This window comes from Ranitomeya imitator, chromosome 1, assembly GCF_032444005.1.
Source record: "Ranitomeya imitator isolate aRanImi1 chromosome 1, aRanImi1.pri, whole genome shotgun sequence".
NCBI lineage: Eukaryota > Metazoa > Chordata > Amphibia > Anura > Dendrobatidae > Ranitomeya > Ranitomeya imitator.
The window spans coordinates 406,811,038-406,826,450 of NC_091282.1; the positions used below are offsets into that span (position 1 = coordinate 406,811,038).

The following is a 15,413-nucleotide window of genomic DNA, read 5'->3' on the forward strand; positions in this document are numbered from 1 at the left end:
CTAATTTGATGCAGGTGTTATTTTTGGGCATGAAAACTTACAGGGTGATTCCATAATTTTTTCCTCAGAATTTAGTGATTCCATCATTTTTCCCCTATGCTTGGTTTAAAAAAAGTAACCATTACTGACTACCACATTTTTTGTTCTTGATTTCTTTTATAGTGTTTCTTAAAGCCAGAATGTTGCCATTTGAAATGACTTTAGTTTTGTGCCATGTCTGTGATCTGCCTTTTCCCTACAAAATTAAACAACTGAATGAACTTCCTCTAAGACAGGTGATTCCATAATTTTTGCCAGGGGTTGTATAAAAAGAGAGAGAAAATCCCCTGGTCCCAACGTATTATTACCCTTTTATAAATCACTGGTGAGGCTAAATCTAGAATATGGGATCTAGTTTTGGGCTCCACATTTTAAAAAGGATATTGAAAAGTTAGAATTAGTTCAAGGACAGGCAACTAGATTCTTACAAGGGAGGAGAGGTTGGAAAAGTTGGGCTTGTTTAGCTTAGAAAAAAGACGCCTCAAAGATCTCATTTACATGTATAATTATATGTGTAGTCAGTACAAAATACTGGCACATGACTTGTTCCTTCCAAGGACTGTCCTGAGGACTAGCAGGCACTTATTACGGGTGGAAGAAAGGCGATTCCGGAAGCTAAATAGGAAAGGGTTCTTTACAGTTAGAGCAGTCAGACTGTGCCCTACCACAAGAATTAGTACTGACAGACACTAACAGCTGTTAAAAAAGGGCTGGACGATTTCCTTGATACACATAACATTGCGGGTTATAGCTAGATTAGTGACAAAATGTACAATTGGTGGAGAAAGGTTGAACTTAATGGACCTAGGTCTTTATTCAACCTACGTAACTATGTAAGTTACGTAACCCTAAAATGCAATGTTGTGAAGTAGCTACACACAGGTTACCTGGAAATGAAAATGCGGCAAAAGCAGGCAGTAAAGATGTGGGTATATGGTTTATTTAATAAATTGGACAATTAAAGACTTTTGTAATGATGGCTTATCCTTGGAATAGGTAGTGAATATCTGATCAGTGGGGAAAAACATCTGCCCCCCAGAGATCAACTGTTATCGATGCCGATGGAGGCCAGAAGTGCTCAGTTGCCGAACTCCACAGTACGGCTCCTTCAACTGTATTGTAGCAGCACATCCACCCCCTACTTAAATCAATAGGGATTAGATTTATGGTTAGTTGTTTATTTTTAGACAAATGTATATGGTAGACGGTCCATAGGCTACAATAACATCTATAGCAGAACCCTCAGGCCATGTTCACACTATGCGGTTTTTACTGCAGAACCGCGGCGATTTTGCCGCTGCGGGTCCGCAGCTGTTTTCCATGCAGGGTACAGTACAATGTTACTCTATGGAAAACAGAAACCGCAGTGCACATGATGCGGAAAAAACCGAAAAAAAACGCGCAGAATTGCTGCGGAAAAAAAGAAGGACTATGTCACTTCTTTGTGCAGAATCGCAGCGATTCTGCACCCATAGAAATGCATTGATCCGCTTACTTCCCACATGGGGCTGTGCCCACCATGCGGGAAGTAATGCGGATAATGTGCGGGTTATACCCAGGGTGGAGGAGAGGAGACTCTCCTCCAGGCCCCGGGAACCATATTTGTATTAAAAAAAAAAGAATTAAAATAAAAAATCATTATACTCACCTCTGAAGTCTCAGCGCTGCACGCGGCCGTCCGGTCTCAGGTTTGCTATGCGACCAGGACCTTCGGTGACGTCGCGGTCACATGACCGTGACGTCACCGAAGGTCCTGGTCGCACAGCATCTTTGGAACCGGACCGCCGCCTGCAGCGCCCAGGAGATCGGGACGTCAGAGGGTGAGTATATCATCATGATTTTATTATTTTTAACATTACTATTGATGCTGCATATTGCTGCATATGCAGCATCAATAGTAGGGGTAAATCCCGCAGCGGAACCCGCAGCGGAACCCGCAGGACAAACCGCGATAAATCTGCAGGGATAACTGCAGCGGGTTTGCCCTGCAGATTTATCAAATCCGCTGCGGGAGAACCCGCAGGATAAAAAGGAGCGTGTGAATGTGGCCTCATACATCATGTGCCATCTCTAATGGAAATGTCATTTTCTGTGGCTATTGGGCTCCCTCAGGCATCTGGGACGGGCTGTGACAGCAGCCATTTGTATTGCCTATGGCTATGCCCCTGATATAAATGGCTGCCCAGCTCTCATAATACAAATAGGGCCGGTGTTAGGGTCAGGCAGTGTTAGGGGCCCCCAGACAGTGGAATGCTGCTAATAGCGGCACACCACATGCCTGCTATGGGGCCCAAGAGTCAGGGGGTCGGGTGTCAGTGCCTCCCCCTTCACACTTAATTGATTCATAGATGCCAATACAGTTGAAAGCAATGATGGAGGAGAGAGCATCAATTGACGCTCGCTCTCCCATCATTCCCTTCTCCTTCTGCTGCGAGGATGTTAGTTCATCGCACACCATGCTGTGCTGGCAGTGGAGCCGATGAGACACCCTGCAGGGACCAGAGTAGCAAGGGGGAACAAGGAGGAGAGGTGACTAATGTTTTTTTTTTTATATATATATATATATATATATATATCTGCGAGAACGTGGTGGCCATAATGCTGCAGGACTGTGGGGCTGCATTATACTCTATGGGGTGGCTCTATGAGGAGGCTGCAATATACTCTGGGGCGGCTGCATTATACTATATGTATTGTATGGGACCTGCATTATACTGTATCGGGGACTATGGGGAATGCATTATACTATGTGAAGAACTATCGGGTGCATTATACCACAGGGAGTGCACTGTACTACTACTACATAATATTTATTTTTTTTATATAGCGCTAACATATTCCGCAGCGCTTTCCAGTTTGCACACATTATCATCACTGTCCCTGATGGGGCTCACAATCTAGATTCCCTATCAGTATGTCTTTGGAATGTGGGAGGAAACTGTTGTGAATTCTGTGGCTGAGTTCACTTCTGTGGTCACAAGTGGTATTGCAGTCTCTGGGCTTCCTCCCTCAGGTGTTTTGGTGAGCTCGTTGGCTGCCTTGCTATTTAGCTCCACCTGAGTCTGTCTTCCTTGCTCCTTGTCAATGTTCCAGTGTTGGATCTGAGCTACTGCATCTTTCCTTGGGCCTGCTGCTCTGCTAGATAAGTGTTTCTAGTTTGTTTTCTGTTTTTTTCTGTCCAGCTTGCTATTAACTTTTGCTGGAAGCTCTGAGAAGCAAAGGGGTGCACCGCCATGCTGTTAGTTCGGCACGGTGGGTCTTTTTGCCCCTTTGCGTGGTTTTCGTTTTAGGGTTTTTTGTAGACTGCATAGTTCTCTTTGCTATCCTCGCTCTGTCTAGAATATCGGGCCTCACTTTGCTGAATCTATTTCATTCCTACGTTTGTCTTTTCATCTTGCTAACAGTCATTATATGTGGGGGGCTGCCTATTCCTTTGGGGTATTTCTCTGAGGTAAGTCAGGCTTGTATTTCTATCTTCAGGCTAGTCAGCTCCTCAGGCAGTGCCGAGTTGCATAGGTAGTGATAGGCGCAATCCACTGCTGCTTATAGTTGTGTGAGGATAGATCAGGTACTGCAGTCTACAGAGATTCCACGTCTCAGAGCTCGTCCTATTGTTTTTGGTTATTGCCAGATCTCTGTATGTGCGCTGATTACTGCACGCTGTGTTGCCTGATTGCCAGCCATAACAGGAAACTGGAGAACCTGGAGGAAACCCACACAAACAAGGGGAGAACATACAAAATCCTTGCAGATGTTGTCCTGGGTGGGATTTGAACCCAAGACTCCAGCGCTGCAAGGCTGCAGTGCTAACCATTAAGCCACCGTGCTGCCCATGGAGGATTATGGGGAGTGTATTATACTATACTATATGGAGGACTATGGTGCAATTATACAATATGGAGGACTATGGGGTGTATTATACTAAAGCAAAATGCTGCCTATTTATCGAGTGATCGGATTGTTTATGCCAGAACAAAAATCATTGTTTTCAGCAGCACATCAACCAATGAAAACTGCAGATATGCTGCTGATAACATGATACTGTATGTGGACAAATCTATTAATGGTTGTTCTGTGCCCATCATTCTTCCTCAGCTGGTCTAAAGAGGCCGGGAAACAAGTGCCGAAAGACCTCAATATTGTCAATCACGCTCGTTTAGTGGCCTGAACTCAGCGCATGTAAATACAACCAAAATGCTTCTATGTGATGTTCAATATGTTAGCATTTGGAACCCCACTTTAAACTTTTGCCCAGGGCCCCACTTTGTCTAAAATCTCCTACTTGGTTATGAGCATGTGTGAGAGATCCGTTTGTATATTCTCCATTTTGGGCTGTATTTATTATTTTGTCTAAAATCGGCCCTGAGTACAAGCCCATGTTGTCATAGGTCTTTATAATAGCTCTGGAAGATGTTCATAGTGATATTCTCTTCTCTAAGACTCAGGAAGAAGAGATGAGCAGGAAGGGGAAGAGAGAGCTGATTGCTCCTGATGAAGAAGAGACGTGAGCAGGGCCGGACTGGCCATCGGGCAGTTCTGGCAAATGCCAGAAGGGCCAGTGGCAGTAGTGGGCTGCTCGAGTGTGCCGTTGTCGGCACACTTCCCCCGCTGTTGGCACACTCCCCGCCCCACATTCAACTATACCGGCGTCATAGATGCCAGTACAGTTGAATGCAATGATGGATGAGAGAGCGTCTGCTGTCGCTTCCTCTCCCTTCATTCCCAGCTCTGCGTCTGACACTGCGCGATGACGTCATATCATCGCGCACCTGCTGTGTGTCGGGCGGGCAGACTGCAGCTGATGAGACCGGAGCCGGGAGCAGCGTGGGGCACGAGGAGAGGTGAGTAGAGTGTTTTTTTATTATATTTAAATCAATGAGGGATAACTGATTGTGGGTCTATTGGGGGGGGCTGCATTTCATTCTATGGGGCTGTGGTGCATTACATTCTATGGGTACTGGCTGCATTACATTCGATGGGGGTTGGCTGCATTACATTCGATGGGGGCTGGCTGCATTACATTCGATGGGGCTGGCTGCATTACATTCTATGGGGCTGTGCTGCATTACATTCTATGGGGCTGTGCTGTATTACATTCTATGTGGGCTGTGCTGCACTACATTCTATGGGGGCTGTGCTGCATTACATTCTATGGGGGCTGTGCTGCATTACATTATATGGGGGCTGGCTGCATTACATTCTATGGGGGCTGTGCTGTATTACATTCTATGGGAGCTGTGCTGTGTTACATTCTATGGGAGCTGTGCTGTATTACATTCTATGGGAGGGCTGTATTACATTCTATGGGCGCTGTGCTGTATTACATTCTATGGGGCTGTGCTGTATTACATTCTATGGGGGCTGCGCTGCAGTACATTCTATGGGGGCTGTGCTGCATTACATTCTATGGGGGCTGGCTGTATTACATTCTATGGGGGCAGGCTGTATTACATTCTATGGGGGCTGTGCTGTATTACATTCTATGGGGGCTGGCTGCATTACATTCTATGGGAGCTGTGCTGTATTACATTCTATGGGGAGGGCTGTATTACATTCTATGGGGACTGTGCTGTATTACATTCTATGGGGCTGTGCTGCATTACATTCTATGGGGGCTGTGCTGCATTACATTCTATGGGGCTGGCTGTATTACATTCTATGGGGGCTGTGCTGTATTACATTCTATGGGGCTGTGCTGCATTACATTCTATGGGGGCTGCGCTGCATTACATTCTATGGGGCTGTGCTGCATTACATTCTATGGGGGCTGGCTGTATTACATTCTATGGGGGCTGGCTGTATTACATTCTATGGGGGCTGTGCTGTATTACATTCTATGGGGGCTGGCTGCATTACATTCTATGGGAGCTGTGCTGTATTACATTCTATGGGGAGGGCTGTATTAACATTCTATGGGGACTGTGCTGTATTACATTCTATGGGGCTGTGCTGCATTACATTCTATGGGGGCTGTGCTGCATTACATTCTATGGGGGCTGTGCTGTATTACATTCTATGGGGAAGTGCTGTATTACATTCTATGGGAGCTGTGCTTTATTACATTCTATGGGGGCTGTGCTGTATTACATTCTATGGGGGGCTGCGCTGCATTACATTCTATGGGGGCTGTGCTGCATTACATTCTATGGGGCTGTGCTGCATTACATTCTATGGGGCTGTGCTGCATTACATTCTATGGGGGCTGTGCAGTATTACATTCTATGGGGCTGTGCTGCATTACATTCTATGGGGCTGTGCTGCATTACATTCTATGGGGCTGTGCTGCATTATATTCTATAGGGGCTGTGCTGCCTTATATTCTATGGGCCTGTGTTGCATTACATTCTATGGGAGCTGGCTGTATTAAATTCTATGGGAGCTGGCTGTATTACATTCTATGGGGGCTGGGCTGCATTACATTCTATGGGGGCTGGCTGTATTACATTTTATGGGGGCTGTGCTGTATCACATTCTATGGGAGCTGGCTGTATTACATTCTATGGGGGCTGTGCTTATTCTGACTCATGGATATGTAGAATGTAGTGGTGTCTGGATAGACCTTTCTTTTTAGGCGCTTCCGTATTCACCTGTACTCACGTTCATACCGATTAATCAGACAGCTTAACTCAGCCACGATCTCATGTAAGAAGACTCCAGGAAAAGAGGGTTGCTTTAACTGAAATTCTTGTATTATGATGAAAGTAGCAGGTAAAAAGGAATATTCAACAGAGGACATGTATCTAAACAATAATCAATAAGCACATCAGAAAAATGGGGTCGAGAAAAAACCACTCGTGTAACCCCCTTAATATTACCCAGATGTCTCGGGTTATAAGGACAACTCCAATAAACATATAGACCCAAAAAAAGGAGTAAACCAGTCCCACAAAACATAATAAAAATCAATAGTACTTTATTATTACAGAAAATCGTATCTACAAACACACATATAACACATAAATCCAGTAAACTGCTATCATAGCAAATAAGGAAGGAATTCAGGAAGGAAAAATACCGGTGAGCTGGGTAGCCTACATAGGAACTAATGCATCCACAGGGAAGCACATGGGACTCATAAATGAGTATAAGGTGCAAGTGCCAATAAAAGGTGCTCTACCGCACAATCAGTGCTGCCAGCAAATAAGCTACATACTCATTCCCACAAGCTTACCCATTATGTAGAAGGATGGTTCCCCGCGGCTCCCAGCTGCCCCTTGACGCGCGTTTCGCCGCCTAGCTTTCTCAAAAGGGGGTGTTGTCCATTGATTAATCCCGCTGGTATATATACCGCACATACCGGAACTTCATCCGACTCCTGGCGCGCGTGCGTATGAGACCCTGTTCCGCCTCCCTCACACAGCCGTCACAGCCGTGCTCGCATGTGGGCGGAACTCCGCCGTATGACGTCAAGTGACATGCGTGCACGGTAGATGGAGATAGCCGCAGAGGGGGAGGAACCTGCCCGGGACCCACAGCGCATGCGCGCACTATCGGTGGCCATTTTTATGGAGACCATGAATGCCGCCATTAAATGTGAAAGACTAAGTGCTAGGACAAAAAACAACGGCGGAACCGCTATCCTTATCCGGTGTATACTTATACAGGGTGTAACCTATCAACAAAGACGATCAGTGATCAGAAGACGATCAGTGAGACTAGGTGTACAACATCATAGAAACAGTTTAGAACATAATTATATATATATATATATATATATATATATATATATATATATACATAAAAAAGTGACAATAGTGCAGAATTATAATAACATCAATTAAAACAGTGTACACATATTATCTTGAGAAAAGAAATCCTTTTCCTTGAACAGGGCAGCAGGACGATCACACTAAGCTCCAAGAAAGGCCACAGATTAACCCATACGGACGAAGTCATGCGGATGGTATGATATGAATATGAGTCACTGAAAAAAGACAAACAATGGTTAAAATCAAATAAAATCCAAAATGGTGGACTTGTATGATTCATATATAGGAGAGGAATTGAGAGAAAATGTCGCATAATGTCTCAAAAGATGCATAAAATTGCATCTATTGATATACTTTTATCTTCTTCTAACACAGAGAATGAAGGAACAGTGGTAAATACAGAGGACAAGGAGGGAACGAGAAACAGAGAAGAAAGAGGGGTCGTAATGAAACAAAATTTCAACATACCTAGGATCCAGGGAAGGTTTACATTGAGGTGAGTATATTATAAGAAAGGGGCAAAGCTCAATTTTTCATTAAGCCCTTTAGGTGCAATCGTATCAAGTGTAACCATCCACCTACATTCACATTGAGCCAATAATTGGTTCAAGTTCCCACCTCTAATACCTCCGTGGATCCTATCAATACCCCTCACCTTCAATCCACTGGGATCGGATCCGTGGCACATCAAAAAATGTCTCGGTAAGGTCTTCAACATGGCCATATCCGATGTTCCCCTGGCAGCCAAAATGTCCCGCACGTGTTCGCGCGTCCTCACTTTCAATTCCCTTGAAGTGAGGCCGATGTATATGAGGGAGCAGGGACAAGTGGCGTAATATACCACGTGTGTTGTACTACAAGAGATATATTCTCTGATCTTATATTCCCTGCTTCCATCAGATGATCTAAAGGACTCACTTCTCAGGATGTTAGGACACGCGACACACGTTCCACAGGGGAAACAGCCCATTTTCGGGCCCCTGCTCATAAAGAAAGATTTCTGTGTGGCTACATAATGGCTTTTCACCAAACAGTCCTTCAAATTTCTCCCCCTACGCTGTGTCATAAGTGGAAATGGAGACAGATGGGCTGCCAGAGTACCATCAGTCATCAAGACTGGCCAGTGTTTATTAAGAATACCACGGATCCGGTCCCAGTGGCAATTAGAAGTAGAAATAAACCTAGTTTCAACACTCCCCCCTCGATCCAGTCTATTAGGCTGCAGCAACAAGTCCTCCCTCCGTTTGGATTTTGCCCTTCTGTACCCTGCCTTAATGCACCGTTGGCTGTACCCCCTGGCCTTAAACCTATCTGTCAGCACAATGGACTGCTCCTCGAAGCGGGCCTCAGTCGAGCAGACCCGCCTGTTCCTCAAGAACTGGCCAACCGGGATGGCTTTAATGGTCGAATAGTTATGTGCCGATGAGGCATGGAGTAAGGAATTTACAGATGTCTCTTTACGAAACAGATCCGTTTCAATCGAACCATCCTCCGCCACAATTAGAGAGATATCAAGAAAATCCACTCTATTCCGATTCCAAGTGTAAGTAAACTTAAGATTAAAAGAATTCTCGTTTAACTCCTGCATAAAATGTGATAGGCTGGCCTCGTCACCGTTCCAAATCATCAGGACATCATCGATGTAACGAAACCAGCCTATCACTGGGTCCGCGGCATGTGCTCCGTCGCCCTGAAAGATAAATCTTTCCCAGTAGCCCAAAAACAAATTTGCATACGACGGAGCACATGCCGCGCCCATAGCAGTACCCTGTAACTGCAAAAAAAACCTATCTTTAAAAACAAAAAAATTGTGAGTCAGAATAAATTGAAGTAGATCTAAAATGAAATCCACAAAGTGGCCATCCCGGTTCGCCATCTCAAGGAAGAAGCGGGCCGCCCTTAAGCCATCTTCATGCCTAATCGAGGTATACAAAGACTCAATGTCGATGGTAACCAGAAGCATCCCAGCCTCGAGGAACAGCCCATTGACTTTGGTCAATACATCAGATGTGTCTCTGACATAGGAGGGGAGCGTCTCCACTAATGGTTTTAAATAATGGTCAATGAATTTGCATACATTCTCGCATAACCCTCCCATGCCAGAGACAATCGGTCGGCCAGGGGGATTTGCCATATCTTTATGCACTTTCGGCAAAAGATAAAAGGTAGCAACTTTGGGGAACCTGGGCAGCAGCCCATCAAGGACCTTCCTCGGGACAGCACCGGACTCGCTTGCATATGACAAAATAGATTCAAGTTCCCTAACATAAGACAGCATAGGGTTTTGGGGCAAGGCCTGATATACAGATCTATTCTTCAGCTGACGAAAGGCCTCCCTTTCATATTTCTCAGTTGGCCAAATCACCACATTCCCCCCCTTGTCCGCCGGTTTAATAACAACTGATTCAAGTGACTGTAAATCTCTCAGGGCCTTCCTCTGCCTGTTAGTTAAATTATCATTGCAGATGTAGTTGGGTATTTTTCTCAGGTCCTCAGTCACAAGTCTACAAAAAATCTCTACCTGGGGGCAGAGGGACAAGGGAGGGAACGTTAGTGACTTAGGCACAACAGATGTGGGAAAATTACCTGGAATCTCAGATTGTTCCCTTAGTAAGTCCTCAAGTGCCTCCAGGGCCTCCTGTTCCACATCATCAGAGGGACCTTGATTTGAATTTCTTTGGCTATGTAGCTTTTTTAAAATCAATTTGCGGCAGAAAAGGTGTGTATCTTTTAGAACTGTGAAAAAATCAAATTTATTAGAGGGAACAAAATTTAAACCCAACTTTAATAAATCCACCTGTGTTTCTGAAAGGGAGTGCGAGGATAGGTTGATTACCTCCAGATGTGTATTTTTCGCTTTGCGTTCATACGCAGGTGAAGGTGAGATCTTCCTTTTGTTATTAAATTGTCTCTTCACGGTCCTCCCAGGCTGTATTTTTCTGACCCCCTCTCCACCTCTAGACTGATCAGATGCTACACTGGATTCTTCCACTGATGTTAACGATGATATGGAGCCGGTCTTCACTTGGGACATAGGGCGTGATCTTTTATTATTATTTTTCCAGCGATATACTTTATTTCCCTGATAATCCGAATTGTCCCGTTGTAGCTTTTTTGTTTTAACGGCTCCAATTTCTTGCTCCCATTTAGAAAAATCCTTCTCTAAATCGCTATTCAGTTGTTCCATAGCCTCAGAAGTAAGTTCATCTTTTATGATGACCTGTAGGTCGTCAATCTCTTTTTCAATACTGCCTAGTTTCATCTCATCCGCCCTCATTAACAGTTCCATGAAACCCCGGGAGCACTTGGTAGCCAGATTTTCCCAATCTCTTTTAAAATTGTCGTCATCCACTACAAATGATGGAAAAATTTGGATTCTCAAGCCCCTAGGTATTAAATCTCGAGCCAGGTACTGTCCCAAGGATGCCCTATTCCACCATAACTTCGTTCGTCTGTGTAGAAGCGACCTTAATCTCACAATCCTCTCCTTAGAATCACCACCATTAGGAGTTAAAATACCGGTAGACTCCTCCCTGAAGACCTCCTGTAGCCGAGATAACCACGTTTGATCTCGGGTACGGAAATCCATTTGCTTAAGATTAGAAGCTGTGAATAACACAGAGAAATTAGTATCTAAACAATAATCAATAAGCACATCAGAAAAATGGGGTCGAGAAAAAACCACTCGTGTAACCCCCTTAATATTACCCAGATGTCTCGGGTTATAAGGACAACTCCAATAAACATATAGACCCAAAAAAAGGAGTAAACCAGTCCCACAAAACATAATAAAAATCAATAGTACTTTATTATTACAGAAAATCGTATCTACAAACACACATATAACACATAAATCCAGTAAACTGCTATCATAGCAAATAAGGAAGGAATTCAGGAAGGAAAAATACCGGTGAGCTGGGTAGCCTACATAGGAACTAATGCATCCACAGGGAAGCACATGGGACTCATAAATGAGTATAAGGTGCAAGTGCCAATAAAAGGTGCTCTACCGCACAATCAGTGCTGCCAGCAAATAAGCTACATACTCATTCCCACAAGCTTACCCATTATGTAGAAGGATGGTTCCCCGCGGCTCCCAGCTGCCCCTTGATGCGCGTTTCGCCGCCTAGCTTTCTCAAAAGGGGGTGTTGTCCATTGATTAATCCCGCTGGTATATATACCGCACATACCGGAACTTCATCCGACTCCTGGCGCGCGTACGTATGAGACCCTGTTCCGCCTCCCTCACACAGCCGTCACAGCCGTGCTCGCATGTGGGCGGAACTCCGCCGTATGACGTCAAGTGACATGCGTGCACGGTAGATGGAGATAGCCGCAGAGGGGGAGGAACCTGCCCGGGACCCACAGCGCATGCGCGCACTATCAGAAGACTCCAGGAAAAGAGGGTTGCTTTAACTGAAATTCTTGTATTATGATGAAAGTAGCAGGTAAAAAGGAATATTCAACAGAGGACATGTAGTAGGATGCATACAGATGGAGGAATGATGACAAAATGGAGAATAAGGGCGAGAACAAACATACATCACAGGACTACAGTGAGAGAGTTGGGCCAAAATACAGGGAAAGGCAAACTTCTGTCTAGAAAGAAGGATCGAACACAAGCAATGCAAACATTGAATGATTTCCTAAGTCGTGAGACATGACACTCCCCGTCTGAAATCCTTGGATTTCACGATGTCCGTAATTCTTCAAAGTCGTTCGAACCTGAAAAAACAAGAGGAAAGAAAACATGCATGCAATAATAAACATCAAAGATTTTAAAGTCCAAAGTCGTTGTTGTCGACCCGTAGATCAAACCGAAAGATAAGTCCAAATATATTAAACCCATCTTCAGATTGGGGAAGCCGCAAACATGCCAACTCTTCCACCAACCCAGAATCCAATGGGAATGTTAACAGTTCAATCCAATGGAAAATGTCAATATTCAATAAAACTGGGGGACGAGGAGGAATGCTCCCCGCCGTGAGCAACGTCCAGGAGCATGTTCAGTTCATGTGATGTCCTCCTTTCGTAGAAGCAGCACGAGTTCAGTGACCGGGCGGAAGAAGGTTCGGGTAGAGCCCCCTTTTGTCACCTTAACTTCTACCTTACGAGTCTTTCCGTCCTCACTGGGTAGGACCTTGGCGATAAGTCCCATTGGCCAGTCATTGCGATGAGCCTCTTTGTCCTTTAAGAGAACGAGGTCTCCTTCTTGGAGATTGGGACTGGGCGTCTGCCATTTGTGACGGTTTTGAAGCAAGTGCAAATATTCAGTCTTCCAGCGATGCCAAAACACGTTAGCCAGATGTTGTACTTGTCTCCACTGACGTTTGTAAATGTCCTTGTTATCGAAATTCCCAGGCAGAACTGTAGCAGCTTCAGTCTTCTGTGTAAGAAGTGTAGCTGGAGTAAGGATCGCTGGAGCATCGGGGTCGGATGATACTGGAACCAAAGGTCTAGCATTTATTATGGCTGACACTTCTGCGAGGAAAGTGACCAGAACTTCATGAGTAAGGGGAAGTTTATGGTCCAGCAACATGGAGTCGAGGATCCTTCGTGCAACACCAATCATGCGTTCCCAAGATCCACCCATGTGTGAAGAGTGTGGAGGGTTGAATACCCAAGTGCATCCATTGTCGGACAAGAAGTTGTCAAACTGCAGTTCCTTGCAGGCTCCTACAAAGTTTGCGCCGCAGTCGGACCGGAGTTGCTTGGCAGGTCCCCGGATGGAAAAGAATCTTCTTAGGGCATTGATGAAGCTGGAGGTATCCATGGATTCAATTATCTCGATGTGAACTGTACGGATACTGAGACAGGTAAATAGGACAGCCCACCGCTTACTGTTCGCGGCTCCTCCACGGGTTTTCCTGGTAACAACCGACCATGGCCCGAAGACGTCTACACCAACATATGAGAACGGTTGGTCCGTGCTCAGTCGATCTGCTGGGAGGTTCGCCATTTGTTGTTGTTGGTGTTTTCCTCGTAACCTTCGACACTTGACACATCTATGGAGAACTGAGGAGACGCACCTTTTCATTCCCATGATCCACAAGCCAGCAGACCTGATGGCACCTTCAGTAAGATGTCTGCCTTGGTGCTGTACTCGTTCGTGATAGTGCCGAATCAACAGAGTAGTGACGTGATGTCGACCTGGAATAATGATAGGGTTCTGCTCCTTATCGTATAGGTCTGATTTACTTAAACGTCCACCCACTCTTAGAAACTTGAGATGATCGACTACTGGGTTCAAGTCGAGTAGGGTGCTGTTTTTGGACACACTGACTCCCTTGGTAATACTGCCAATCTCATGTCAATATTCTTCTTGTTGCACACACCTGATGATGACTTGTTCAGCATGGTCTGTTGGAGTCATCTTGAGCAAATTCTTTATCCATAACCTTTATGAATTCTTTATCTTCCCTTGTGGGTGCCAACTTGTTGTCACTACTTGTAGAGTCGAACACTGATGACCCGAGGTTTTCATCCCAGGGCTAGTGCGTGTTCATGTTGTTGAAGGATTCCTGTTGCCACTTGGTGTTGCTCACTTTCTCTTTCACCCAGTAGTGATGTGGGCATGGTTGGAAATGGGTGCTGCGACCATTTGACAAGATGTGTGTTTTGTAAGAGGAGATGTTGTTAGGTCTCTTCATCTTGTGTATGCAAACATTGCCTACGATTACCCAGCCTAGATCTAAGCGTTGGGCAAATGGTGCATCGTGTGGTCCGTTAATTTGCTGACGTACCTTGTGCAGCCGGAGAATGTCTCTGCCCAGCAGAATCAGGATATCTGCATTGTTGTTGAGGGCTGGTATCTTGTTTGCTATCCTCTTGAGATGTTGATGATGAAGAGCAGCCTCTGGCGTTGGGATCTCTTCTCGATTGGATGGAATCTGGTTGCACTCGACCAGTGTAGGTAACGGTATCTCGACGGTGTTCTCGAGAGATGTCGCTGTAAGACCACTGGCCCTTCTCCCAGAAACCTCTGTAACACCACTGCAGGTACCTAAGGTGTAAGGGTAAGCATTTCCCTTTAAGTTAAACATATCAAAGAGTTCTGACCTTGCAAGTGATCGGTTGCTCTAATCATCCAGAAGGACATACACCTTCACGGCTTTCTCTGGGTGACCGTTGGGATACACGTTCACCAGGCAAATCTTCGCACAGGACTTGTCCCAGAGGTCTTCTCCGCAGACTTCTGTGCATGAAGAAGATATTGTGGTATGGCTTGCAGTTTGAGCTGCGTCCTCCCCGCCATGGCTCGTGGGGGGGGAAGGAGTAAGTGTAGAGTCAGGACGGAATGGGTGGAGTGCTTGTACGTGGTCCTCACTGTCACACTCCATGCACTTAATTGTAGTTTTACAGTCTTTAGCAAGGTGTTCAGTAGAAGCACAACATCTGTAGCATACCCCGAACTTCTTTAGAAGCTCCTTACGTTCTTGGAGCGGTTTCTTCCTGAAGCCGATGCACTTTTTTAAGGGATGTGGCTTCTTGTGGATGGGACATTCACGATTTGGGTTCTCTATCTTTTCACCCTTGTTACTCTTGCCTGGGGCTGATGTTGGTAAGGGAAGAATATCCGTCTTCTTCACTGACACTGGACCCCTGCGGTTTCTGTCATTCGAGCGTGCGCTGACGTATTTAGAAGGAGGTGAAGCTGGACCACTG

General features: G+C 45.3%; 1 protein-coding gene across 1 annotated transcript; it reads right to left on the reverse strand.

Moving 5' to 3' along the window:
* Positions 1 to 7,799: 7,799 nt before the first annotated feature.
* LOC138657834 (uncharacterized) lies at positions 7,800 to 11,824 on the reverse strand. The gene is made up of 2 exons (XM_069745471.1): positions 10,335 to 11,824; positions 7,800 to 7,963 (listed from the first exon to the last, which is right to left on the reverse strand). Exons 1-2 carry the CDS (start codon positions 11,533 to 11,535, stop codon positions 7,932 to 7,934), a joined length of 1,233 nt encoding a protein of 410 aa, XP_069601572.1. The 5' UTR covers positions 11,536 to 11,824; the 3' UTR covers positions 7,800 to 7,931.
* Positions 11,825 to 15,413: the final 3,589 nt, after the last annotated feature.

Excerpts from the sequence above, each read along its gene's own strand:
- LOC138657834 (XM_069745471.1), bottom strand. The coding sequence starts at position 11,535 with ATGTTTTGTGGGACTGGTTTACTCCTTTTTTTGGGTCTATATGTTTAT. Across the intron at positions 7,964-10,334 it reads GGAACAATCTGAGATTCCAG|TGACTCATATTCATATCATA; the intron begins GTAATTTTCCCA and ends GTCTTTTTTCAG.